We start from the raw sequence: 27,607 nt of genomic DNA on the forward strand, positions 1-27,607 counted from the left end.
ACCACACACTCTTTCGCACACAGGTACCAGCTAGGGCTGCCCAATCTCCCAGCTTCCATTTATACCCCTCTTGCTGCTCAATAGGGTGGATGGGAAAAATAATGAGAAAATCACTGTCACTCCAAAGGCCTGTGTTACAAACCAGTCTCTTCTGTCATGGCTGTAAGAGGCTTTTAAATTAAAAATATATCCTAGAGAGGCTTCTGCCTTCCCAAATGCTGTTCTGGAGCTAAAATGTTATAGGCGGCGATACAGTTTCCTAAGATGAAATGTGATGCAGTCACCCTCCCTCTCTTCGGCATCCACCACTGGCATAAGTAGCCTTTTACTAACAAATTTAAGGGGCTTACTCTGCAACTGCTTTACTTAAAAGTCTAAAGTAAGAACCACAACAAGGCATGGCAAGGAAGTAAGGTTTCAAATAGAAATGTATAATTGGCTCATGCTGATGCCTCAAGCAGTTGGGGACAGTCAGTGGAGTGAGCCTATGCTGTGCCTGTGTAAGGTTCCATTGTCACTCCAGGTCATCTCCTGTTCAGAGGATCTTGGGTACCGAGACTTAGGAAAAACATATTCCTTGAGGCCTTGAAGAGCTACTGCCTGTCAGAATAGGTGTTGCTGAGTTTGATAATCAATGGCCTGAATAAAAGGCAGTGTTTTCAAATCACTGAGGTTTGTGAATAGCCACTTCATGTTTGTGAATAGCCACATTGCTAAACTGAAATCAGTCATGTTACTTAAGTAGGGGCCAAGCTACAAGTGACGAATGACACTTGAATGGCAAAGTGAACAGACTCATGTGTATTCCTCCCTGTTCACGTGCGCTCCACTTGAGCGCAAGTGGAGCGCAAGTGAACAGGGAGGAATACACGTGAGTCTGTTCACTTGCCATTCAAGTGTCATTCGTCACTTGTAGCTTGGCTCTAGGTTGAGGCTTGGGCAGAATAGAATCAGTTTATTATAGTTAATTTATCCTTAGATTGTGTGTGTATTTACATATACCCATATACATGTGTGTGTGTATATATATTCCACCTGTAAAGAGTTAAATTCCACTAGCTTTTCCAGCTGGTAAAAGGGGGGGAAGGCCTTTATCCATGCATGCATGTATGCATGGGCATACACAGAGCTGAGGATCATGGGTCCTGTGTGAACACGTCTCTCATAAGGAAGGAATTATGTGAGATTATGTGAAAAAGCTGGCTAGAATAGCCCTTAATCGTATAGAAGTATCATAACTTCCATGCTAAACAACAACTATATTAAAAAGTCCAGTAGCACCTTTAAGACTAAGCAACTTTATTGAGGCATAAGCTTTTGAGAACCACAGCTCTCTTCATTAGATGCATCTACTGGACTTTTTACTATTTTGCAACTACAGACTAACACAGCTAACTCCTCTGGAACTACTATATTGCTTTCTTTAATTCTGTATTCAATAAGTATAAAAATAAAAATAGCATTTTGGATATTGCCATCTTATAAACATGTCTTTTTAAAACAGAAATACGAAGCCATAATTTGTTAATATACTTGCAATAAAAACGTTGTCTTCTATGCTGTCTCGGCATGATTTTTTATTAGAACTTTCATGTTGTGATAGTTGCTATTAACTACAGATCTCAAGTTCCTTTCCTTGATTCAGATAAGGAGACCAGGGCATGGAAGCAGGTTATCACACCCTTCCATGTCACTTGCTGGACCAAGGTGGGCATAAATCAGATACGTTAACTTCAATGAGATACACTTTGAAAGCAGACTTGCACTTCATTAGTTTAAATTAGATGGCCATTCACATACACATATCCAAATGTGCACCTATATTTTCATTCTGACACAAGGAGCCACACATAATTATATGCAACAAGACTTGGCACAGCTGCCTGAATCCAATAATTTATTTTTGTATTTTGTCATTGCAATCTTTGAAAAGTGTACTAGGAAGTGTATAGTGTCAGAAAACATCCCCTGGTATATTGCAAGAAAAAGATGTCTGATTAACTTAAAACAATGTTATTTATGTATATATGTATTCTGTTAGAATGATGAAATTATATAACGTAAATAATATCTAAGAATTAGTCAACTGGAGCTGTAAAACACATTAATGGCCCCCTTAGTCAATCAATTTGGTCAACAACAACAGGAAGCCATTTGAAAGCTGCTATAGTTTAGAAGTCTGTGCAGAGTCCTACTCAGGTTTATTCTATGGGGCTTCCTCTCAGGAAAATATTTTTTGAATGGTACGATAACCGTGCCATTCTAAGATTCGAGTGTAGTGGCACCTTACCAAGAAAATTTTCAGAGAATAAGCTTTCAAGTGTCAAAGCTCCATTTGTCTCCAGATCAACATGGCTCCCCACCTGAAACTAGTGCCATTCTAAGCCGTTACACCATTCTAAGACTGTGGGCTCTGCTTAGGACGGCAAGAGTTGAAAAGAGGGCCTGTACTGTTCTTTGGTAAAACCAAACTTTACAATGACACTCATTCTGGATGTCCTCTTTTGAAAGACAAGCACATGAGTTAAAGATGATAGCAAGGTAGTATAAATCTGGTGTGGCTTTCTTTTGAAGTGCTTTCTTTTAAATTAAGTTATGTGGATAATATTTAAAATATCTGTATTCTGCCTCTCTTGAGCAGAGGGAGGAAAACTAAATGAAAGACAGATTGTATTTTATTAGTGTTTGCTTCTACATGCCGCAATTTAAAAACTTTACAAACAACATTTTTGTAGAATGATAAAGCAATGTCATCTTCAATTTGCAAACCAATCGGTGGTGTTCTTGCTGATGTAGAAAAGTGTGAATGTTATAACAGATCTTTGAAATGCCTCTCCTCTCTTAGTAGACAAAAGAGACTAATCTATTTTTTTTCCAAAAATGGATCTTGAATTTCAACTAGCATAACCACTTGAATTAATTACAAACAGTTAATTGTCTTTATAAAGCTCAGCATGAGACCTTTATGCCAAATGGTGTTGTCAGTCTGTAATTTAGCTGCAGATGTTGAATTAGGAAGTTACTGAATGTTTGTGAAAATGAAATTAGTAATAGAAATAGTAAATGCTAGTCCCCTGTTGCTATTATTAAATTTTCTAATCTGCATTTTTAAGATTAAGACAGAAAATAAAATTACAATTTATGTATTGTGAAAAATATTCATTTAGGTGCAAGGCAACAAACTGATTCAGTTTGAATAAATGCTTAACTCATCAGATTAACAATGATGAATCAAATGTGAAAACTAGTAGTTTTTATTGATAACACAACTATATATCTCTTATAAAATCACATGGAATTGAAATATTGTGCATGAAATAACTTTTTTCTTTAAGAAAATAATTTATCTGTCATAATCACAACATAGAATTCTTTTAATTACTGTAAGTATATTTTCTTGCAATGCTCTGGCTGTCTATAAATAATGGATCCAGTGATGCAACCTTAGCAGCTATAAAGGAGTGAATGCAGTTTAAAACTGCTGTCAAGTCCTGAAATTCCAGTTCCTGAAACAAAAGTGAGAAAGAGTGGTTAAATAATAAGTTTCACATATTTTAAAAATCAACATGCGTCACAACAAAAAGGAACTATTTCTTTTTATACTCTGAAGTTTACTTTCAGATACAACCAACACACACACACACACTTGTATTCTGTATTCTGTACGCCAACAGAAGCTCGGTGCTGTCTTCATATGCTGGGCTCTGTCCAAGCACCCACTCCACCTTACTGTTTGTCTAACAGCTGGCTATTTCCCCACCCCTCAATTCCGTATCAGTGTGTAGAAATTTAATGCTGATAAACCATCTATGTATATGTATAGATAAAGGAAGGATTTGATCTTTGCCACCTTAGTTGACACTGAAATTTCAGCCTAAAGCAAAGTTTGAAGAGCGTCTGGATGTTTCCTATCAGGGCCAAACAACAATAGGATCAGGAGGACTAGTTCTGGAATTGGTGGGATGGATCCCTTAGCAAGTTACCTGCTGAGGTTATCTGTTTCCCTTGCTACCAGGAAAGGTGTTAATGAGCCAGTGGGCAAGTAAGCGGCAGGGCAGCTGTACCTTGTGGCTGTAGTCTATGCATATCCCTTCCCAGGATACATGAATTAATGGCAACAGTGCCTGGAAGGAACATCTGAAACGGCCACCTACTCATCACCTGCCTGCCTACTTCCAAGTGGTGACAAAGCTCCGGGAGCAAGCAGCTACTGCCATGCCTGCACACAACTCCAAAGGAGAAAGAAGTGACGGGGCCTTCCCCCCTCCTTTGGGAGGTGTGTGTACATAGAGGACCAAAGGGAAAAGGATGAAGAGCTATGTGCTCCAAAAAAGTGTGTGCATGTGCACATCAAAAGAAGGAGGGATTGTTTTTTAGACTGTCATCGGATTCTGCCTAAAGCAAAATTCAAAGTGACCCTTGAGGTTCCCCTTCAGGAAAAACATGAATTTTTAAGGAAATTAAGAAATTTGATAAGGTTGCCGTTTCTCAGAGGGATCCAGAAGTCTCTAGGCTGTAACGAGGTTGCATTTAATCTATAGAAAGTGAAAGTGATTTTTTTTTTTGCAAACACTAGAGATTTTCCTCACATCTTTCTCTATCAAATTTCTTCATCATTTTTTTAAATTACTGCTTTGTCCAGTTTCTAAGGCGGGGTCTTGCACATGGTTACATAGCAGTAAATTTCACTAATATTAAGGCTTGGAATTGTTTCACTATAGAAAAGAATAATTTCTGATCATTATTGCCCCAAGTAGGTGGTTATTTTCAGGCTCAAGTTTCAAGGCTAGAAGTAGATGCTTTTAATAAAAGAAACAGGATTTTAGTCTATTCCAAGGTTTATTACATATATTATCCCACTCATACTGTAGTCTTCTACTATTGTAATTCTGTTTCCTGGATTTTTCTTTTTGTATTGTTTTTCTAATTTTTGTAGTTCTAGTCCTATTGTATTGTTTATTAGATGTTGTATACGGCCTAATAACATTATTTTATATCTTGTGATCTGCCTTGAGTCTCAGCAAGAGAGCTGGACTATAAAGTAAATTAAAAAAAATGAAAATGGTTTATCAATAAGTCAACCAGCAAACATTCATGAAAGCATTACTAATACCCAATATTTCCTTCCCAAGCAACAGAAAGTGGTAGTGGTAGACAGACTGCACCCAACAGTGAACGGGTTTTCACTCTTCAGGCAATCATTTGAAGCATGGAAGAAATGTCTGTTTCTACCTGTAGATTTTACTCACTGTCTGCATTGGAAAATTTAAAATATGAGCTTAAGTTTAGAGGAGTTACTCAGAATTCTTGCCATGAAAAGCCAAAGTTTTCTGTCACTTTTCATAAATTTCCTCTTAATCTTACTTTCTCATGCTTTAGTTCTGTCAAGTACCATCACTTTCCCTGTGAATCTATCAACTAGGATATACCTATATAGAAGAAAAATATATCACAGCATGAAAATGTGGATCAATTTGTTACTGGTATTGATAGAGTGTGTGTGGTACCAGCTCAGCCACAATAAATGTTTTTCAGTTTAAGAAGAAAAGGTGTTTACTTTTTAAAGAGGGCATTGATTAAGCACACCAACTACATACCAAGTTTGTCAAAGTGTACTTTATCGCTCACACAAATCAAGGTGCTGCTGAGTCGCTTTTGAAACACCTATATTTTACAAACACGGTCTGAACAAAATTTACTCATCTAATGTGTTTATAATTCAACGCGAGCAGCTGAGGACAAAACTAATCTTCAAACTAGTTTCCCTTCAGACAACATATGTTATTGGACTTCAGAAATTTCCCATGTATTACAGCAACTCAATTCAAACCTATGCAATTACTGTCTTTTCCAGTTATTTCAGATAGAGTTTTTGCCATTTTTATTGGCCTGTGCAGCAAATCCAGAGGAGTCCTATTAATGTCAATATAATGTAATAAAAATAGATAAAGTTTACTCTTATAAGCCATTGAGGCTCAACACACCACCAGGGAAAACGTTTTCAAAATAAAGATATCTTTGTACGATGCTTTGGTAGTGATCTAAAGGTTCATTGTTATTTTCACTAGGTTTTTCCTTTGCACTCCATAAGCTGCATTGGTTAAGGAAAAACAATAAAGCACCATTTTGCTAGAAACTGTTCAAACAATTAAAAATGCAGTTCAAATGACCCTAACCAATGCTTGCTACAACTTTCCTACTTTGATAGCCTATTTTTCCTTCCTCTCCCATTGCTCTAGTGTAGAAGAGCAAAGATTTTGGAGAAATCTAGTGTGGAAGAGCAAAGGAAGATTTTGGAGAAATCAAAGAATGACCTCGTGGCAATGATGAGGAGTTTGGTGGCTGTGAATATTTTGGCTTTACATTAAGATTTGGGATCAGGTTAGGGAAGGAAACTTGTTTTAAGTGAAATAAACAAGCATCCTGAAGAGGACTGATCAAGTCTAGCTTTTTGGGTACAGGTTCCATAACCAGGAGCTCCAACAGGTAAAAGAACAGCCTGGAACCTGGCCAGTAGTTGTGTAAACTGTGATTAAAAGGTTATATTGGACCTTAAATGATGAGGAATCCTCTCAGGAGATAAAATAATCCATTCTCCCCTTAGCATTTGTATTTGGTTTGTTCAGTTCAAATATGTTAACTCATGGGGGGAGGGGTTTAACCTGTGGCAAATGCCTTTGACAGTTAGGCTTGCAAGCCCCCTGACCAGGGCAGAAAATCCCCCCCCCACCTGCTGCTCTGGCCCTACTCACCTAGACAGTGTGGAGGAGGGAGGCTCTGTGGAGAAGAAGTGCCCATGCCCCCCCTGTTGTGCTGGAAGATGACATCATTTTCTGGCCTGATGGAGGAGCTACGGGTTGCACAGAAACTAAATTAATTAGAAATGGCCTCCAACCAGCCAATTTTGGATTAATATGGTTTTGTGCAACCCGCAGTTACCCTGTTGTGCCAGAAAATGAAGTTATTTTCCAGTGCAACAGGGAAGCTGCCGTTATGCCAAAGCCATATTCTTTAAAATTGCCTGTTTGGAGGAGGTTTTTAATGAATCTGGTTTTGGCACAATCTCAGTGCCCCCATCACACCAGCAGATGATACCATTTTCTGGCACAATGGAAGAGCATGGGAGCATGCACTTCATGCTCGTGGGAGGTGAGTGCCCTGCTGTCCCCTGCCCCTCTGGTTTGGTCCCCGGGGACCTGGCAACCCTACAGCCAGTTGTACGTTTCATACTGAATATTCCACACTAAACCTCTATTGTGTTCCACCTGTAAATACATGTTTGCTGTTCAGTTCCATCTGCATCTTATATCTCAAGTCAAAATAGTTGTGTGAAAGAGGGTATACTTACCTCTCAATTATGTACCATAGTATTCTATTAGGGTCACAAATAAGAACCCTTTGGGGGACACAAAGCTTATAAACTACCAACCAATTAAATAAATAAATTGCATTTTCCCTTTCATTGACTGTGGGCAGCTGCAGTGGTTTACAAAAATAAGAGAGCAGAGAGAGTGTAAGATTTGGACAGCTGTTAATCCAGAGGGCAGTTACATCAGAAGTCTCCCTAATCTCTCTTTTCTACTCTCCCATCACCATAATTTATTCTCTCCCCCCACTCATCATTATTGTTGCCACCACAACCTCTAGTAACAAGGAGGTGGGCAGGAGGGCCGGGTGGTGCCTATATATTGTACTGCTGTCCCACTTGAATTTAGGATGAATGTAGAACAGTGCCTAAACATTTGTTCAATAGACAAGTTAAATACAATCAGAGGAGGGCAAATATTTTTAAAGCACTACATTCATTAAAACTTTAATCATCAATGGTTCCAATATTTATGCTAAGTAAAAATCAAATTGGTTAAGTTTTATTATGAAACAATGAAGTTAACTTTAAAAAAATTGCAGTGAATTTTTAGAACTTTTTAAAACCAAGATAGCTAAAGTTCCTATAGATGTGAATGATTCTACAAAGAGTTCCCTGGAATAACATGATTAGAGTTAATTTTATATACATATAAAAAGAAATAAAGCTAAGTAATAACAATACTATTTTTAAAAAGTCACTTAAAAACAGGTGTGTTAAGAAGGAAGTAGGCCCATTCGTCTCTTTAGTATGTCTGCATATAAAGCAAGTGTAAGAGCTGTGGTGTGCTCCTGATGGCTACAGAGCAAGGAAAAGGCAAGCATCACTTACTCCTTCCCTTGCTAATAAATGACACCATAAAGAAATAAAAGGTAAGCTGGAGTCCCCAACATTTTTGAGCCTGCAGGTACCTTTGGAATTCTGACCCAGGGAGGTGGGCACAACCATAAAATGTCTGCTGCAGAAGGCAGAGCCAAGCACAAAATGTCAGGAAATGAGTTTGTGTACCTCTTTTTTAAGATATGAACATATTGTTTAAAGATTTTTTTTTTTTGCATTCAAACAGCACACCTTCAGTCACGGATTGAATATCTTTGTGTTGAGGTGGAAGCTGCTTCCACAGCAACATTTTGAAAAATCTGCACAGCCTATCAGATCTTCAATGGCCAATCACAAACCTTGCTGGATAAAAACACCACCTAAAAACATTTGGTGGGCACCAGGAAAGGTGTCTGTGAGCACCATGGTGCCCATGGGTACCACGTTGAGACCAAGGCACCGTCTGTTGGAAGGACCAAGATAACTCACCGCAGGCAGGCAGGCAGGCAGGCAGGCAGGCAGGCAGGCAGGCAGGCAGGCAGAGAAGGCTGCGTACTGAGGTGACTGGGAATTTAAAGTGGCCCAGGACAGTAGAAGAGATGGGCATGAACAGCAATACAAACAAAAAAAAGCCACAAACAGCCCAATCAGCTGTTCCCGAACAAACTGTTCGTGAGGCCCCATTCTAATCAAACAGGTGGTCATTGCAAGCCTCGTTTGTTGCTGTTCATCAAGCCAGACAGTCTGGCACCTGCAATCAATTCCCTTGGCAACTTAGGCAGTGATTGTCTGAACTCTGTCTGAAATCCTGCTGTTGCCCAATTTAGCTTGATAGGCAGGTCTTCCTTTCAAGTGTGGAGCTCCAAATTTGTTACAACAAGGGAGCAAAGACCAGGGGGGAAGGGGGTCTCCCAGCTCTGACTTTGCAGACAGTGGAGAGACAGTTGCTGTTGGCATTTTGATAGAGTGCACTGGAGCTTGAATTTTCTTTGTGTGTGGTGGGACAGGGATCTACTCCTTCAAGTTCCAGGGCTGCTTCCAGGCTCTGGGCCAAGCTATTATTTATTATTGGTACCTTTCCTGCTGCCTGATCAGGTAGGGTTTCTGGGAGTGGTGCAGTAGGGATCTTGACTTGGATGATGGCTGGAGGAGAACCTGCTGGCCCCCACAACCAACCAACCACAAACATGTTCGTGAACAGGGTCATGTTTGTGGTTGTTCGTAAGTCCCTGTTTGTGGATGGCAACAAACAATGAACATCATGTTTGTTTTCAGAAAAAAAAGCTCAGTAAGTGGGAGGGATGAGGGGAAGGGGACATGGGGGGGGCGGGGGTGAGTAACATCAATGACATTGCCAATTTTAGTACATCACCTCGACATAGATCCAGGAATCACTGGAAACTCTATGGTAAAATTCTATGCTTTTACTATACAGTTTCCAGTAATTAATAGAGTTACTCACTGTCACTTGTAGATATCTGTGCAGAAGCCTACAGCATTTTTATTATTTTTTCTCATGTAGCACTTGGAGTGGCAGCAGGCAACAGAGACAACTGGCAGGAGGCCTCCCATCATAGTAGACGTACTAGTAATCCTAGGCTCAACTCCACATTAGAAATGGGACACAAATGGTTGTGTTGGAAATGGTAAAAAAACAATTAGCAACCAGCAACCAAAACAGTTTACATAGGCAGTGTTGAAGTCCTGTGGTGGGTGGGAGGGGACATGGTTGTGTGTGTGTGTGTGTGTGTGTGTGTGTGTGATGTCAGTGCTGGCACAAACATCATTACATTAACATTAGGTACAACCTAGAAGTGACAACATATGGCTCTAGAAATTGCCAAAAACTCTATGGTAAACTCTATGGCTTTATCATAGAGTTTGGTGACTCCTAGAACTTCCCACTGCCACTTCTGAGTTGTATCTGGAAGTGACATGCTGGCATGGATGCAGCATTTTTTGTTTTATCCCCACCACCACTTGGAGCAGTGGTGGGCAACAGAAGTAATTGGTAGAATGCCTCCCACCATAGTGGGAGGCTTTGCAACTCTACAAAGACCCCAGAGTCTTTTTCATACAGGGAAATAATAACACCATTAGTAACTTCGCCCAAAGGCCATCAGTATAAAACTGAATTCCATACTGTAGATTTTCAACAAACAATGAAGCTGTTCAAACAGAAGTACTTTGAGAACCCCCCTACCTACTTAATCATGCTGTTTGCTGTCAGAGAAACGCTAAATTTTTTTCTTTACTGGGCTGCTTTTGACATTTACCAGCTTATCTACTTGGGAGGAATGAATCTTACATTATTTGATAACATTTTGTGTTTCTCATTACGGGCTACACTTCCCTATCTAGTGCCATCTAACTTTGCTGTAAATCCTTCGTTCCCATCACAGCCTCGGTCACTGCTTTACTACAAACTGCATCAATAATAAATGTTCAGGTTATCAGCCTTACTTTCTCCTGTGTCCTAGCAGTGACTCTGAATCCAAAATAGGTCTTGAAAGCTAATACTGGTCTGTCCCCCAAATCAATCAATCATTTTTCATCTTGTTCTTCTGGCACAATATTAAAGCTACATCTACATAGGCCATTGTACAAGCACAAATATTTTATGCTGTATATGTGATAAGGGGAAAACTTTGAAATTGGTTTGCAAAAGTTAAATGAGCAAACCCTTGGTTAAAGAGCAAACAAGAAAAATGGGAAGAGGAAATGCAAACTACACAGGAACAGTAATCATTTGAGCAGTGTAGTTAAAGTGATACAAACATTGGATATTGTTATTTTGTTGCTGTTTCTCTTGTGACTTATGTGGAAGGCTCAGAGTAGATTCACAACAATTGCTGAATGTCAGTAAAATACTAGAAGTCCCACAAAGTTAACCAGATATTCTAAGCTGAATGATTCTACACTGAATGAACAGTGTATTTTAAAAATATACATTTGATAATTTTAAGGGTGGAATTGAGGTTTGCAATCATGCCAGCTGCCCAGCCAGTTTTATAAAGACATCAGCATGTATAGTAATTTAGACTGGAGATAGTTCTTTCTTTAGGCTAGATGACTGCTGTTCAGTGAATACTGATGCTGTTGTGTGTTTATATCCAGGGCTGGTGCCCAGGATTTTGGGTGCCCTACGTTACAGACCCCCAAGCTGCCCCCCATGCTGCAGGGAGGCAAGAAGATGGTGTCCATCCTCGTCTTCTGAAGGTTGGGTAAGGTGAGGTGTGGTAGCACCTGCCCTCCTTGCCCCTTTACTGGGCTATGGGAGGCATGAAACCACCACTAGCCTCCCCTCCCTCCCCCAAGTGCCACCACAGTGCCACCAGTCCTCCTTGCCTCCTGCACTGTGGTGAAAACCAGGCAGTGGCCCTGCTCACCCCTCCCTTAGTCAGTCCCACCCATGATGGAAGTTCAGGCTCACCACTGGCTGCCAACTGGGGCTGTGGTTGTCCCACAGGGCAGAAGCTGATGCTGCAGGTCGCCGGGCAGGGGATGGGGGAGCAATAGGGTCGGTTGATGCCCCTCCACCTCTAACATCCTAGGCAATCACCTAAGGCTAAGGCTGCCCCTGTACCTTTCACTCTCCTGGGCAAAGGTTGAAGCCTTCTTCTAGCTTAAGGAGACTTCTTCCAACTTGTGGCTCTTCTATTGGAGAAGGAGGAACTTAAGGTGGAGAAAGACTCCTTAAGCTAGAGGAAGACTTTAGACTTTTGTCAATGGAGTTGTAGGTAAAGGTAGTCCCCTGTGCAAGCACCGCGTCATTACTGGCCCATGGAGGGACGTCAGATCACGACGTTTTCTTGGCAGACTTCTGCTACGGGGTGGTTTGCCATTGCTAGTAGGATACATGATATCAGTATTCATTGTGCAGGAACCACTCTGTTAAACGGATGATCAGCTGCACTGTTTTACTCTACCCTCTGGCATTCAGTTCGGCTTTGAGCATTATTTCATCATACATTATTGCGCTGCATTTTAGTTATGTCACATAATCAGTATATAAATAATTTAAGTAAGTAAATACATTTTAGCTGCTTTGAATGCTGTAAGGAAATTAGGTATACAATTTTTAAAAGGATTATTTTTTTTGTCTACAGTTCATAGATGATTTCATTTTTAAAACATTGCTTGTTGTTCCCAGCACTCAAAATCCTTTTATCAGTCTGCTAAGTGCCAGCAAATTCAAAAAATTATAGCTCCAAATTATCATGCAGCTCAGCTCAGCTCAGTAACAACTACAGCCCAAGTATCATAAATCTACACACAACCCAGGGTAGTTATTTGTGGCCCAACTTATACAGAACACAAAAGAGATAATGCAAACCTCTCCATTCCCTTGCAATGTGGACTAGAAATCAAGGTTTCTCTGATATAAATTCAATTTCATTTAATACTACAATATGTATTACCCACCTTTGTTTCAATTTGTTTGGTTTCTGTATTCTGAAAAAGTAACTTGACTCGAGTTTTCCCATCATCTGACGACCCTTTGAGCTGAGAGAATTTAAATCTCCAGAGGATATTCTTCAAAGAAATGGAAGACAGTTAACATTTTGATGTTCACCTGCCCCAAACCATATACACACAAAAACACACATTGAACAAATTTGTCTGGAAACAAAATATGCAATAAACAGAAACAGTAGAAAGCTATTCTTTGGGGAACTGGGGTGGTTATAAAAGAAATACAATGCTGAGTAGAATCTCATCCACAATATTAACAGGAGATACTATTTTAATTTCTCATCCTCCACCAACTCATAGAACTACTAGGGAAATTTATATATTGTTTATTGCACAGTTTTATTTCTGTGTATATTTGTTTTACCTCAGTGTTCTGAAATTCTGCACTCAAAAAGTACAAAAATAATTGCTAGGTAAATTGCATGGCATTTCTTCAAACAAGTATTATATAGAACATTTAATTTATTGAATATAGAAAATTTAATTTATTGAATTGGAAAGTTTCTGCAGTGACAATGCAGCTAAAAAACTTTTAATGGTACTTGGAACTGTGTTTCAAACATTAGTGTACCCTTGAATGACCCAGTCAGCTGTTCCTAGGAGTTGGAGTAGAATCCAATAGATATTCATTAATTTAATAATTAAATGAATTTATATTCTGTCTTATATCCTATAGTAGTATCCTGTAAATCAACAGGAGATAGTAATTACCCAATTATCCTCAAAGTAAAATCTCTTTGAAATCTAAAGGTCTTCATTAAAGCTAGCAACGAAAGGACTTCCCCAGTGTGGGAATACCAAAGTACAACAGCCAAGGTATGCTGTAACTGGCACGTCACATGTACAATTAGAGACAACAGGTAACTGGGTTTCTAGAACAAGGAGCAGGCAAGGAATTTCTCAGTTCTTCATTGAAGTCTCTGTTGATTATTTTTGCAACACAGCACTGTGTAGTTCTGTCATACTACAGTTCCAGACTGACTGGAAAAAAAAATTGGACGCTCAACCTGAAACAGTGATTCATGTAACTTCTCTTGATGTAGCCCCTAGTAATAAACTGCTGGAAGGGTTTGGAAGTGAATAGTAGAATGCAAATTGTAGTGCTTTAGTTCATGATAGACAAGGTGCAATCTAGTATGAATCTGTAAATCTAATAATGCGATGCCCATGGAAACAAACAACTTTTTTTGAAGTTAGCTGAGTAGCAGGTTGTGGAAACTGACCCCCAGTGACAAACATCAGCTGTTCTTTCTCTGTCTCTCCTTGTTTTGAATCCTGAAACTGTTATTGTTTATTTATAAAAAGAAATATTTATAAATATGAATGAGTATGGAAATGAATGAATCTTGGCACTGTTTATTTTTATTTATTTATTTAAAACATTTCCTCCTTTTCTGCATCATCTGGGCACTCAAGACACCCAACAATTAAAAATACATACAATAGCAAATAAAACATACACAGGAAGGAGCGTCACTATGGGAATGCAGAACAACAAAAAGGCTTTGGTAGCAGAAGACTATGACAGAAGGGGACACACAGATCTCCCTGCAGGTGGGAATTTCACAATTTTGATGCCATGACTGAAAAGGCCCTTTCTTGGGTTGCAACTCATCTTGCCTCGGATGACAGAGGCACCTGAAGCAGGGTCATTGATGATGATGATAATAATTGGGTAGGTTCATGAGGGGATAGGTGGCCCTAAAAATATGCTGGTCTCACGCCATGAAGGGTTTTAAAGGTCAATATCAGGACCTTAAATTGAGCTCAGAAGCAAATTGGCAGCCAGTGTAGTTGGAACAAGACTAAAGTGATATGGATTCAGCTCACATCAGTCAGCATTCTCACCACAGCATTCTGTATGAATTGTAGTTTTCTAGACCCTCTACAAGGGCATTTCCACATACAGTGCATTGCAATACTCTAATCTAGATATCTGTGCATCCCTAGGGATGAACAAACTTGTACATTTTCATTTCATTTAGACTTCTTTAAAAAGCTAACCAGTTTGACAAAAAATGAATTAGGATTTCCTTATGCTAGAATATCATTTTTTACACTTTTTTCTTGGCATCTATTTTTTTTTAAATCAACTGAAATGTGTTCTTCTGTATGATGATCTTCCCTTTCACAGAGGTGTGAATGGGCTACTTTAGTTTACCTATTAAGTAAGATGTCTCTCCTTATGGCAAACTTAATGTATTCTTTAAAAATGAATGGGGCATAAAAGGATCATTTCTTTCTTCTTCCCTAGGTGTCAATGGATATTATTGTAAGTCAAACACTTATTTATTTATAATCTACCTTTGCCAGTGAGACTCAAGGCAGATTACATAGTGTAAATCAATATGAACTACGGCTAGAACATTCCATAAACAATGTAATAGATTACAGCAACAGTCAGTACACAGTAATATAGTCTGCAGTGCCTATCCCTTTTCCAAAGTATCTCTCTGACCTATTTTGATACAATATAGCCCTTCTGTCTGCATAAAAAGCCCTCCAGTTTTGCATATTTTATAGAAAGCCAGGAGAGTGGAAACCCTCCTAACCTCATCAGGCAAGCCATTTCATGGGTGTGTGCGTGCATGCATGCACATAACAGAGAATATGAGTGTCTGGACACCTGCAGAAGGTGGTCCTGTAGGTATGAGAGACCAAGGCTTTGTACGTGATAGCTAATACCTTGAATACCTCAATAACTGATGGGCAGCCAATGGAGTGACTGAAAAATGGGAGTAATATGCATGCTCCACCAAGTTCCAGTTTGCTGTAGTGGTTAAGAGTGGTGATACTCTAATCTGGAGAACCAGGTTTGATTCCCCTCGCCTCCACTTGAAGCCCGTTGAGCAACCCTGGGTCAGTCACAGCTCTCTGGAGCTTTCTCAGCCCCACCCACCTCACATGGTGATTGTTGTGGGGATAATAATAACATACTTTGTAAACTGCTCTGAATGGGCATTAAGTTGTCCTTAAGTTGTCCAGTATATAAATCGAATGTTGTTGTTGTTATTATCAGATACATTTTGAGCTCATAGATAAATATTAATGATTGTAAATTTCTGCCTCTGAACTGTGGTTTGAGTGAATAAGATATTGTGTGATAAAGTTTCTTATTGCTTGTAGATAGACAATAACAGTGGATTTTTTCTCTACCTGATAATAACCAAGCAGCAACATGTTGTATCAACTGGAGTCTCCAAGTTAACTTCAAGAGGAGACCTATGTAGAATGCATTACAGTAGACTAGTCTTGCCAATACCAGGGAGTGAATCCAGGTGGCCAGATATCCATGTCAACATAGGGGGCCATATTCCAAGCTAGACTGAGTTGAGAGAAAGCCTTTTTTGCAGCAGCATTAACTTGCTTCTCTAGCAGCAGTGTGGGATTCAGTATAAACCCTAAGCTCTTTACCGAATCTGCAAGGTCAATTGAACCCCAGCATCACTTCTGTTTTGTCCGGATTCAGTTTCAGTTTGTTCACTTTCAGCTACTGACCACAGCTGTCAGGTATCAGCTCAAGACCCCTACCACATCCCCCAGGCATTTGGATAGCAAGACATAGAGCTGGATATCACCTGCATATTGATGACATCCAGTTCCATAGCTACAAATGATTTCTCCTAAAGGCTTTGCACAGATGTTGAACATGGGAGGATAAGAATGCGCCCTGTGGAACCCCACAAGATAATTCCCATGTTGAAGATAGCTGGTCTCCAACAGCAACCCTTTGAATCCGTTTCATGAATAATGATTTAAACCAGTCCAAGGCATATCCCTTGAGATCTATTTCTACCTCCAAACATCTCAACAGGATAGCATGGTCTACTGTATCAAAGGCTGCAGATAGCTCTGGTAATAGCAACAAAGAAGCATGGCTTTTGTCTACCTTCAGACAGAGGTCATCAACTAAACTCAGAGAACTGTGATTCTTGAAAGCTTATGCTACAATAAAGTTGGTTAGTCTTAAAGGTGCTACTGGACTCTTTTTGATTTTGCTACTACAGACTAACATGGCTAACCCCTCTGCATCTAAAGTCACTAGAGCCATCTCCCATAGCGTGGCATGAAACCAGACTGAAAAGAGGCCAAAACACAAGCGTTATCCAAGGAGACCTGGAGTTAGTCTGCTACTGCTCTTTCAATCACTTTGCCTAGAAAGGGAAGATTAGAGACTAGTATCCCATCTGCAAGTTAATTGATCACCACAATCAGATTAACAACTTTTTTGTTGTTGCAAAGATGTACTATTATGCTCTTGTCTATTCCAGAAACAATCAAAAATAGAAACTCATAAATTATCCCTTTGTGTGCTGAAAATTTTATTTTTTAATTTTAAAGTGTCATTCAACAAAGGATTACTTTTGAAGGAGGCATGTGTTGTTATTGATTTTATGTGGAAACACATGAGTGCACTTTTCCTAAGACCCTCGATTCTCAGAATTCTGGAAGCACATCTATGAGACTTTGTCCATAGTCTGTATGGCTCAGTTGGGGGTAAAGGATTCTCTCTTTAATCTTTCAGTTATGCTTCTTTAAGGAGCACAAAATATGACAGAAAATCATCAGAAGGAAAATCCTCGATTAAAGATAGAACAAAAGTGGAATGGCATAGAAGAATAATCTCATCCCTATTTACAAACAGTTCTGTGCTGAAAGGGAAACACTGTTTTATTGTACTTCATTTTGTAGAGTGTCTTGTGAAATAATGGTTTAGAAGTTTTCAGTACATAAGCAAACACACAGACAAACCTGTGGTGGGGGTTTAAATAGTACTGTAAGCTGGAAGGGCAACATTTGCTTTCCTAAGTCATAGGGAATTGTTATTTAGAACAATTTGAAGTTTCTGATGCCCGGAAGGGACTGAAGAAAAACAACAACCAGAACTGTGATAACCATAACCTTTCTAGAGGGTGAAAATACTTCACTGGGATGCAATGGAGATTTTTATTTGGATAAGAACCCTGAATGCCGCTGTCAACATGCATTTGTGTATCCCCAAGTTTCAGTCATTAACTATGGTGACCTCTTGGTATAGGTATGCTCACAGTATCTCTGTACAGCTTTTCTTTTCTTTACTGTCATAGTGCAGAGTATTTGCTCAATTTTGTTTCAAGCTTTCTTCTTCCGATTAGAGAATCAATGTGAGCTCATTGCTATGTTTCAGCTCTTCAGTTTTTTAAAAAGTAAACGGATTTAGTTGGAGCAGTATTTATTGATCAAGCATTCTGTTCTGTCGTTAAACATTGACAAAAGTAATGCAGATATAATAGTCCTCTCACTCTTACTAAAAGTGTATTGGCTAATTTGATATGAAGTAAGCTTTCTTCCTTTAAATTAAATTGGCAGTCTTAAAATCTAATTTAATGTGTTTGAAAAGGTCTTACTTGATATATACAGCCAGGTTTCCATTAGCTTTTTAAAATAACTTAATTTTACATGTTTGGTGTCTTTAAACTATTTTTTAAATCTCTAGTATCCCACTCATGACATACTTGTTCATGCTGGGTAAATAGCCTTACTTACCTCAAAGGGTTTTTTGTAGCAACTCTCTCTGATAAGATTCTAGTGCCAGTGGGAAGCTGCCAATTATGCCCTTTCCACCTGAGATGGTGTGTCAATAAAGTGAAGAATCCCCATATTACATTCCTGATCTTTTAGGGAGATTTGTAACTCCATCCATAACATGCAATAGCTACACTTCATGTAGTCCATAACAGCATACCCAAGCTTTAGACTCCCAGAGCTGCTAAATTCTATCTTGAAGGGATTCAGTTTCAACTTATTTACTTGTTTAGGAAATATTTGTGCTGTCTCTCCAGAGTCCTGGTAATTGAGTTCCATGTAGCCCTTAGCAGCACTTAGGCATGTGTTCCAAGTCCCAAGGATTTCATGTCAAAAGCTGCCAAGACTGTCCACCTTCCCCTCCAAACTCCAGATGAAGGATGTCTACCAGATCTACTGACCGTTTCCAAGCAGTTCTACTCAGAATGTGACTGTAGTCTAATCAATGGGGTTTACTCCTGGGAACGTGTTTTTAGGATTACAGCTTTAATCAGCCTGTGTTCCAAACCTTGCTTTGAACCCTGATAGACACATATGTAGGATATTTGTTTCATTTAAGAAACTCTGGAGTTGTTTCAACAGTATCTAGTAGATTACTGTGCCCAAATATATAGAATTAGAAATAGGACTAAAGTTGTCAGTCAGATGGAAGATCCAGCTTTTTAAACATGGAGAATACCACCAGCTCCTTCATAGAGATTGTTGCATATATTCCTGCTACAAGATGTTATTTAAGGTGAGGATCATGGTTGGAGGAATCACTTCAGGATCAGTTTTCAGCAGCTATGGGGAAAAGAACCATGAACCTGTGGCTGGAAGTACTTCCTCAAAGATTCTCATTATTTCCTACAGCAACAAACAACTCATTAGCCATAGCAAAATCCAATAATAAAATCCATGTAATTCTATTTACCAAGACCAAACAAAATCACACAACACCATAACTCTTAACCAGGTTGGATATGTCATTTTTTAAAAAAAAAATCTGATGAAGAGTCCTGGAGATACAGTAGGTAAAATGGAGGGCAGAGGAGGAATGCAGACTGCTTTGGGGCTCCATTGGGGAGAAAGGCAGGATATAAATGAAGTAAATAAAGAAACAAACACCCAAGCATGCATGCTGTTACTGTTGTGTTACTTTGATTCATCTTAATAAATGCTATTATATGGGGGTGGGTGGCTTAAGCAATGGCAATTGAAACTGATCCCAAAAATTCAGGAAAGCAGAGGCCCTTCTGCAGATGATAATGTACTAATGATAGTAGCTTTATCAGAGAACTGGCTTGCACTATTTGCAGTCAGAGATTATTCTTGCACTGGACTTCACTCAGCCAAAGCAAAGATAAACAGAATACTATATAGGATTCTTATCACTATGGATACTAATTTCCTAATCAAGTTGTATTGTAACATTGTACCTCCCTTCTTTGCTTCACTCCTCCCACTTCCTGACTGGCATATAAAAGCTCAGGGCTCTCCACTTATCCTTGAATTTGAAGAAGGGCGTTCTGATGAAAACTTATACCCTGCATGTCTTGTTGGACTCAAATCTAGAAGACTACCCTCTTTGCCACTGTCAGTACCACAGGATAGGCCATCAAAATTAATTCTAAACTGTGTTTGGTTAGTTTCATTCTTGGTTTTCTGTCACCAGTAAAGATTAGCAATCTTCCAGCTTCCTAATAGAAAAGACTTTAGTTTTGTTTTCTGTTTTCCTCTTACCTTTGTTTTATTGTCAAAGCAAGTGAATCCCAAAGCAAAGTCCACAGTAAAACACAAGCTTTCTCCTTGCCAGCTACACATATAGGTTTTAGACTGGAAAAAAGAATAAAGATAAAATATATTGTATGAGCAGCCATAACATATTTTTAGTTTGGTTGACATTCTCCAATCTAACATGAACAACAACAAATGAGATTTATATTGTCTTTGGTTTAACCCAATGAGGAGTACAACTCTAGGCATGCTTATCTGGCAGTGTCCCACTGAACTGATTGAGACATACTTCTGAAGAAGCATGTTTAGGAATGCAGTATAAAAATAAGGTAAGGTTTTAAAAGTTAAGGTAAGATTAAAAAGGGCTAGAACCTCAAAATAAGACTTTGCAAAGGGTTATAACAGGACTGAAGTGGCTATGACCCAGTACAGATATTCAGCCCATAATGCATGATACTGGAAGAGTAAAAAGAATTTACCTGTGTGGCCACATAACCAGCATCATATTTAAACTGAGCCTTCCACGGCTACCCATGCAGTGTTAGCATGTCAAAGGCAGTGCCTGCCAGACCATGCACCCTGCAAATGGCAACATACATGCACATGCAAGGTGGCTTAATTTAAACAAGATAATGGTCATGTGGACCATTACAAAGATCAAGTTCTTAGATCTAGCAGTATATCTTTGTAGAAACGCATTTCGTTTGTCATCAAAGAGTTCCTTTTTCTGTTTCCTTTCAATTTCCACATTCTACAACCCTTCTAAGTCTGTGTGTATGATGCTGATGCTCAAGGCAATGCAGGGGCAATAATACCTTATAAAAGAAAATAATACAATTTCCTTTCCCTGATATTTCAGTGTAATTTTTTTTGCAATTATAAAAAATAGCATTAATTTTGTTCTGGATGATCAGACCTGATTAAAATATAGGCATACCCTTAAGAAGCCCTAAGCATCTAGTTAGCTTTCCTATATCAAATCACTGAACTCCTGGCAAGAGGTACACCAAAAATAACATTTTAGATTCATTATCAAGTACTGTACACAAGTAATACAATTACAGAATCTCTGCTACCATTCTAAGTCTTTATTATTAAAACATGGTCATTCAACATTCTTAATATTAGCTCAATCAACAAAAAAACATACCATCCATTCTAACTACATACATCATTAATGAAGAACAATTACATGAGTCCAAAAAAGTATCTTACCCAAAGATAAACAGGTCACAGCAAAGAGCCCCTTCTAAGAAGAAACTCCTGATCAATTCAGCTTCTCATATTTATAGAGTTTCAAAATCATCTCCTAACAATACCTCACTGTCCCGCTTCAAACGGGCTTATATTCATGGCAAACTAATTATCTTAAGACTTCAAACATCAAACAAGGTTATCTATATTTGAAACATCTTCTTAAAGTGTATATAAATTGTTAGTTCATTTTTGCTATTTGTTATTTTACCAAAGTCTATGTAAAATTTGTTATTACAATTTTTTTCATACATACTTGACCCTTAACCAAGACACCCATCCCTGAATTATATCTTCAACTTCTATAAAGTAGGACATTCCAGCCATTCACAGATGCTCTGGGCCTCAACACATTGAACATTTTCACATGTCTTTAAAATAGTGTGATATACTCATGGAAGACTGCTGGCTTCCTTGTGCAATTTTTTATTCCATCCGCGATGATGGCACTTTCGTGGCTGCGTCCGATTTGTAAACGGATGGCGTCAAAAATTGCATGAGGAAGCCGGCAGCCTTCTGTGACTATTGTGCTATTTTAAAGACATGTGAAAACGGCCACTGTATATATTGATATGGGTTAGATGGCTCTTCTAATCTACAAAAGGCCACACAACTGTGTTACTCCTTTGTGTAATGTTTTTGCTTATCTTTTGATACCCTCTTGTAACATTTTTGCTTATTTTTTATCCATCCTGTAAAGGTTTGCTTGTTTTTAAACCTTTTAAACTTTGTACCTTTGGCTTTAAGACCTTAAATCTAGCATCTCCTTAAACTTATACTTCAGGATGGCTCTGGTCCTAATAAACACTCCTTATATTTCCACTCACACAGAGCATAGGTGTTCTCTATCCAAGCTGTTACCTCAAGAATACCATCCCTTCTGTGTTTGTCTGGCCTGTACATTGTCACCTCCCTGACTCCCTCAAAAGGTTTTTGCTACCACCAAAGGCTTTAACCTTAGATCTCTGTGTTGTAACTTGTAATATAGGAAGGCTTGGTTATATATGGTAGTGTGACAGAATAGTCAGCACATGAGGGTCATTGTGAGGAAAATAAAGTCTTTTTTTTCTTAAACAAAAGTAGATTTTATTTGGAGGTACATAAGCTTAATGGTTGCAGAGTATTTATAAGTGTATAGGATTCAGAGTAGTTCTTAAGCTTGGCTGTTTCACACAGATTGCCTGAGTGATCTAGAATAAAACTGCTTTCAGGCTTCCACACAGGTTGCCTGCTTTGCCCAGAATCAATATATTCTCTCAGAAACACATACATACTCTCAGGCTGCACACAGCTCGCCTGTCTAGGCCAGAATCAATACTTTCTCTCAGCACACTCTCTTAAAACTCCAGTTCACCCTAGGGTGCAGCTACTGACCAATTAGATTTCACTTCACTCCTCCTTAGGGTTACCAGGTCCCCTTAGCCTCCTGGCAGGAGGCAGGGGACCTGGCACTTACCTCCTCACTGGGCCCATGATGCTCCTTGTGTGTGTGCAAAGCACATGGTTGCCCCCATGCCAGTGCAATGATGTAACTTTCAGGAAGTCACATATGTACGGGGTGTGCATACACTTTGCAGCGGGTCTGTTTGGGGGCAAAATCGGCTCACTTCAAAGCGTGGGAGCATTCTCAGGGTGGCATGATGACGTTACTCCTGGGAGTGATGTTGTCGTGCTGCCCTGGGAATGCACATGGGAAGCCTGTTCCTGAGTCTTTCCCCCCGCCAGCCAGGTAAATGGAGGTGGGGAGTGTGGAGGGAGAAAGCGGGGGATTCCTCGCCCCCATTGGGGGAATAGGATCCTTACTCCTCCTTCTTTCCTCAGAGGCCTGCATTTTAACTAACAGCAACAACATTAAAAAAAAAACCGCATTAGCTAGCAGAAATAAAATCTAAACTATTCAAATGCAAAATATTACACTTTGTTTCAGACCCTTCTCCAAGAGTATCCTAGGCCTCTAGACCTCCTTTGTATAGTAATCGGACTAAGCCAGCCCTGTTTTTATGTGCAAGACATTTTCTATGATCTTCTTAATCAAATCCAGCAACAGTCCCCCTATATTTCTAGCTATTGTAGTAGAGAGTACTTTCAAGTCATAGTTGACTTGACCCCTAGTGGGGTTTTTAAGGCAAGAGGCTAACAGAGGTGATTTGCCATTGCCTGCCTTTGCAACCCTGGTCTTCATTGGAATGCTACCATCCAATTACTAACCAAAATCAAGAAGCTGCTTAGCTTCTGAGATCTGATGAAATCAGGCTTGCCTGGGCTATCCAAGTGAGGGCATTTCTAACTATATCTGTGACAATTTGATTTCTGTATCATATAGAGAATGAAATGTTTCAGCCGCCTCTAGAGGAAAGACTCTTTGTCTGACCTGACTATATTAATTACCACTTTGTCAGACATTTTACCACACATATACCTTAAACGTTATAAAATACTTTTTGCCATCTGGCAAGATAATAAAGACCAAAAATTGACGGCAGGTTAGTAGGTCAGCATTCCATTGGAAAGTAGATACAACAGTGGAACATCTGTACAGTGTTGAGGAGAGATATTAGATTCTTCCTCAAAAATAAAAAGATCAGCACTTACTCATACCTGAAACCCTTCAGTACATGGTAGAAAACAACAGAATGCTCAACCAAAACATTTATGGAGACTTATATGATTTTCATGTTATTTTTAGCCCACCTTTCTCTCAAATGTGGATTAGAAATCAAATTAAAACAAATACAGAAATATTAACAATAAATACTGCTAAACAATATAACCCCCTGCTACAGAACTACAAGGCTGAACATTTAGAAAAATGCTTGATTTTGCAGAGCTTCCTAAAAGCCAACAGTGGGAGGCCCTTCTAACATTGACGGGCAAGCTTCTCTGCCAAGTGAGAGCCAGCACTGAGAAGGCCCTGGAGTGAGCAGTGGCTGATATCACCAACCCTTCACTACATTTTATACTGCCCCTATTACGAGCTCATTAGAAATAAATTCCTGAATCCATTTCTCACAAATATCTCTGGTTCAGAGGAGAAATGCATTTTTACTGGCAGCTGTTACTTTTAAGGTGGCTACTTTTATCTTTCTATCAAAAAACGTAAGGAAGAGACTAATCCTGGCTGTCCCTATAAGATTTTAGCTTCCACAAGAATTTTATTAAAATTTAAATATATTTTATTCAAGGATTTTATTGTACCATTTACTTGTACAGATAGTTTAAACTCTAATAACTTGTATTTTGTTATGTTAAACTGTCTAACTTGTACTGAAATCACCATGAAGGAGGAAGGAAACTCCTCCCTCCTCTGTCCCACTCATTGTCCATTTGAAAGAAGAAGTGAAAACTGCCTCCAAAGGGGCGATTTTCACTCAGCATGCACCAGGATTCCTCTGTGGAGGGGCAGCCTCCAGCCCCCTGTACCCCCTCTTGGGCCCCTGAGACCCCTGACAACCCTATTGTAACTGCTACAGGTGGCAGCAAATTGGTTTAGCTGCAAGGCAGCTGAAAGGAGCTCTCTCCACTTTCCCACCAGAAGGGCCTGGTTTGGCAGGTGGGTGTAGAGAAGAGGGAGCTGAGGCCTACAGAAGGGAGCCCCCTGGAATAGGCCATGGAGAAAGCTGGGTGTGACCCTACAGTCTGAGAGACCACAAACTTTGGGCTAAAGGATGAACAAGGTGTTGCACCTCCCATACTTTGCCCATTCTGATGCCTGGGGGGAGTCTATCCAGGCAGGGCCGTATTAATCCATGGCCGGGCCCCTAGGCTTTCAGGTATTTCTGGCTCCCTCTAGCATTGGTAAGTAATATGGCATTAAAGTTTTATATATATATTCAGGGCTTTTTTTTCAGCGGGAACATGGTGGAATGGAGTTCCAGCATCTTTTAAAAATGGTCTCATGGCCCTGCCGCCTGATCTCCAGACCCCCGTGCTGAGTGGTGCAGAGGGCAATGTAAACTCCCTTCTGTCTGGAGATCAGGGGGCGGGGCCACCAGCCATGAGACCATTTTTGCCGAGGGCAATTTTAACTTTAAAAAACTCTTCCCTTGTTCCAGCTGACCCAAAGTGATGTCATTGTGCGGTCTTGAGTTCCACCACTGAGCTCTACCACCTCTTTTCCCAGAAAAAAGCCCTGTATATATTAAAGTAATATATATAAATATATATACACGTATTGCTACAGTGCGGACTGCAAAGTGCCTTTAACCATTGGAGTCCTCGGGTGCAGGTAACAGTGCCTCGGCCAAAAAAATTGACATGCCCCTAGTCTCTGCAGGGCCCCTAGGCTTCAGCCTAGTCAGCCTTATGAATAATATGGCCCTATACCCAAGAGATCTCCAGGATCACCAAGGGGTGTCGGGTGAGTCAGAGAGAGAGAGAGAGAGAGAGAGAGAGAGAGAGAGAGAGAGAGAGAGAGAGAGAGAGAGAGCAGCCTCATACAATCCTGGTTTGGTTGCCCTGCTGTATTTGTGGAAATTAAACACTAGAACAAAGGAGAAAAAGTGAAGGGAGGTAACATGAAGACCGACATCATGATTAAAAGAGGAAGGAGAAGAGACAGGACAGAGACAAAGAAATCTGGGCTAGCCACTTCGCTTAGGTTTTTCTTGAAAAGAAGACAACATGGTAAAGGATCACTGGAAACAACACTCTGGGAGACACAACTGAAATAGAAACCTGGTCAAAGACTTTTAAGGTGCAATATGAGTACCATTACTCTGCTGCATGATCTAGAACAGTGAAATCACTGCAATGCAAACTACAAGTGCCACAGTCAGGAGGACTACTCCCTAAAGCAACCACAACCTAGTATGTGTTTGCATGCAAAATTGCAGTATCCAAGAGTCTAACAGTGCAATCCTAAACAGAGTTATTCAAGTCTAAGCCCACTGACTTCAATGGGCATAGAATGGAGTAACTCTGTTTAGGATTACTCTATAAGACTTCCCCATCAGGACAAGTATTCAAATTGGGGCTGAGAAAGTAATATAGATACAAATTCTCAGATTGGCTTTAAGCCTCCAACAAGTTACATGAGCTATATATTTTGCGATAACAATCTTCTTGATCATTTTATCTCCCTGTTCTTTTTTAAACTCATCCACTTTTTATCTACCATCATTTTTTAATTTCTTCCCTGTTTTGTTAAAGGAGATGTTACTTCAGTCTGAATTACAATTGGGGAATTAATTGTGCAGCTCCTGTATGCCACTAAAAATGTTAATTTGCTGCCATCTTCTAAAATCTGGGTGAAAATGTTTAAGGTACACAGAAACTCTGTTTCCCTCTCTCTCTTTTTAAAATTTAAACAAAATTATTTAAATTTAAAACTACACATTTTTTAGACTCTTGAATTAAATCCACTCAGGAATTAATGCTCCATGAATGTATTACCATTTTCTATCTCTAGATATGAAGCTGATTCAAAATGCAGCTAAGCTGACACTCATTTTTAGGAGCTATCAGTAAACTACTAATAAAGCTCTGCTAAAAGGATAGCAATTTTAAAAGCTGTGGAATGTTACATCATTTGCAAATGCCTAAATTTTCTCACAGAACCATGTTGTACAATTTAAACTATGTTATAAAATTTGAATGCTACAAATGTAATTGTTTAAATATTAAACTAACTTAGTTCTGAATCAGAGGGAAGCAAACCCCCCCCCCCCCCAAATATCTTATGTTTCAGATATACACATTTTATCTTTGTACAGGGTTTTTCTTCTTGGGTAAATTTCAACACAGAACTTAAACCAAACAAACTGTGTCCGCTCTTCAGCCATGAAACCCATTGATGACCACTTGCTTAAAAGCTTTTTAAAGGGATTAGACACATTCATGGAAGGCAGGCCCATCAATAGCTGTTAACCATTATGGTTAAAAGGAGCCTCCATCTTCAGAGCCAGTTACTGAGCCTGTTGCTGAGGCCAACAACAAAAGAAGGCTTATTGTGCCCTACTTGTGTGTCTTCTGGGGTATCTAGCCAGCCACTATCAGAGCTGTCCTAAGCAGGTCTACTCAGAAGTAAGTCCCAGATTACTCAATGGAGCTTACTCCTAGAAAAGTAGGATCAAGATGCTGGAATAGGTGGAATATTGTTCTGATCCATCATTGTGGTGCTTACATTCTTATAGAAACCATTTGTGATATTTAACCGTGTCTAATGGTTAAGAAAATTAGCATAATCCCGACAAGACAGAAGTACTACTGGTGAGCAGACGGTCTGATCCTGGCTTTAAGGTCTCACCCATTCTAGATGTGGTTCTGCTTCCCTTGTAGGAAGTGGTTCATAGTTTGGGGGTGCTGTTGGACCCAGGCCTACTGCTGAATAAGCAGTTGGCAGCTGTGGCCGGGAGTACCTTTTACCAGCTTTGTCTGGTTAGCCAGCGGCAACCTTTCCAGCTTAGAAATGAT

At 39.5% G+C, this 27,607-nt stretch overlaps 1 protein-coding gene across 1 annotated transcript in view; it reads right to left on the reverse strand.

Annotated features, from left to right (window-relative positions):
- Positions 1-3,374: 3,374 nt before the first annotated feature.
- The window catches only part of SNTG2 (syntrophin gamma 2), a 439,152-nt gene continuing 414,919 nt past the window's right edge, over positions 3,375-27,607 (reverse strand). The window contains exons 15-17 of the mRNA XM_054979235.1: positions 19,949-20,041; positions 12,611-12,721; positions 3,375-3,506 (exon numbers count right to left, since the gene is read on the reverse strand). Coding sequence (XP_054835210.1) covers positions 3,375-3,506; positions 12,611-12,721; positions 19,949-20,041 — 336 coding nt within the window. The remainder of the gene's footprint in view (positions 3,507-12,610; positions 12,722-19,948; positions 20,042-27,607) is intronic.

The sequence above is a fragment of the Eublepharis macularius genome, chromosome 1 (assembly GCF_028583425.1).
Source record: "Eublepharis macularius isolate TG4126 chromosome 1, MPM_Emac_v1.0, whole genome shotgun sequence".
In the NCBI taxonomy this organism is placed as follows: domain Eukaryota; kingdom Metazoa; phylum Chordata; class Lepidosauria; order Squamata; family Eublepharidae; genus Eublepharis; species Eublepharis macularius.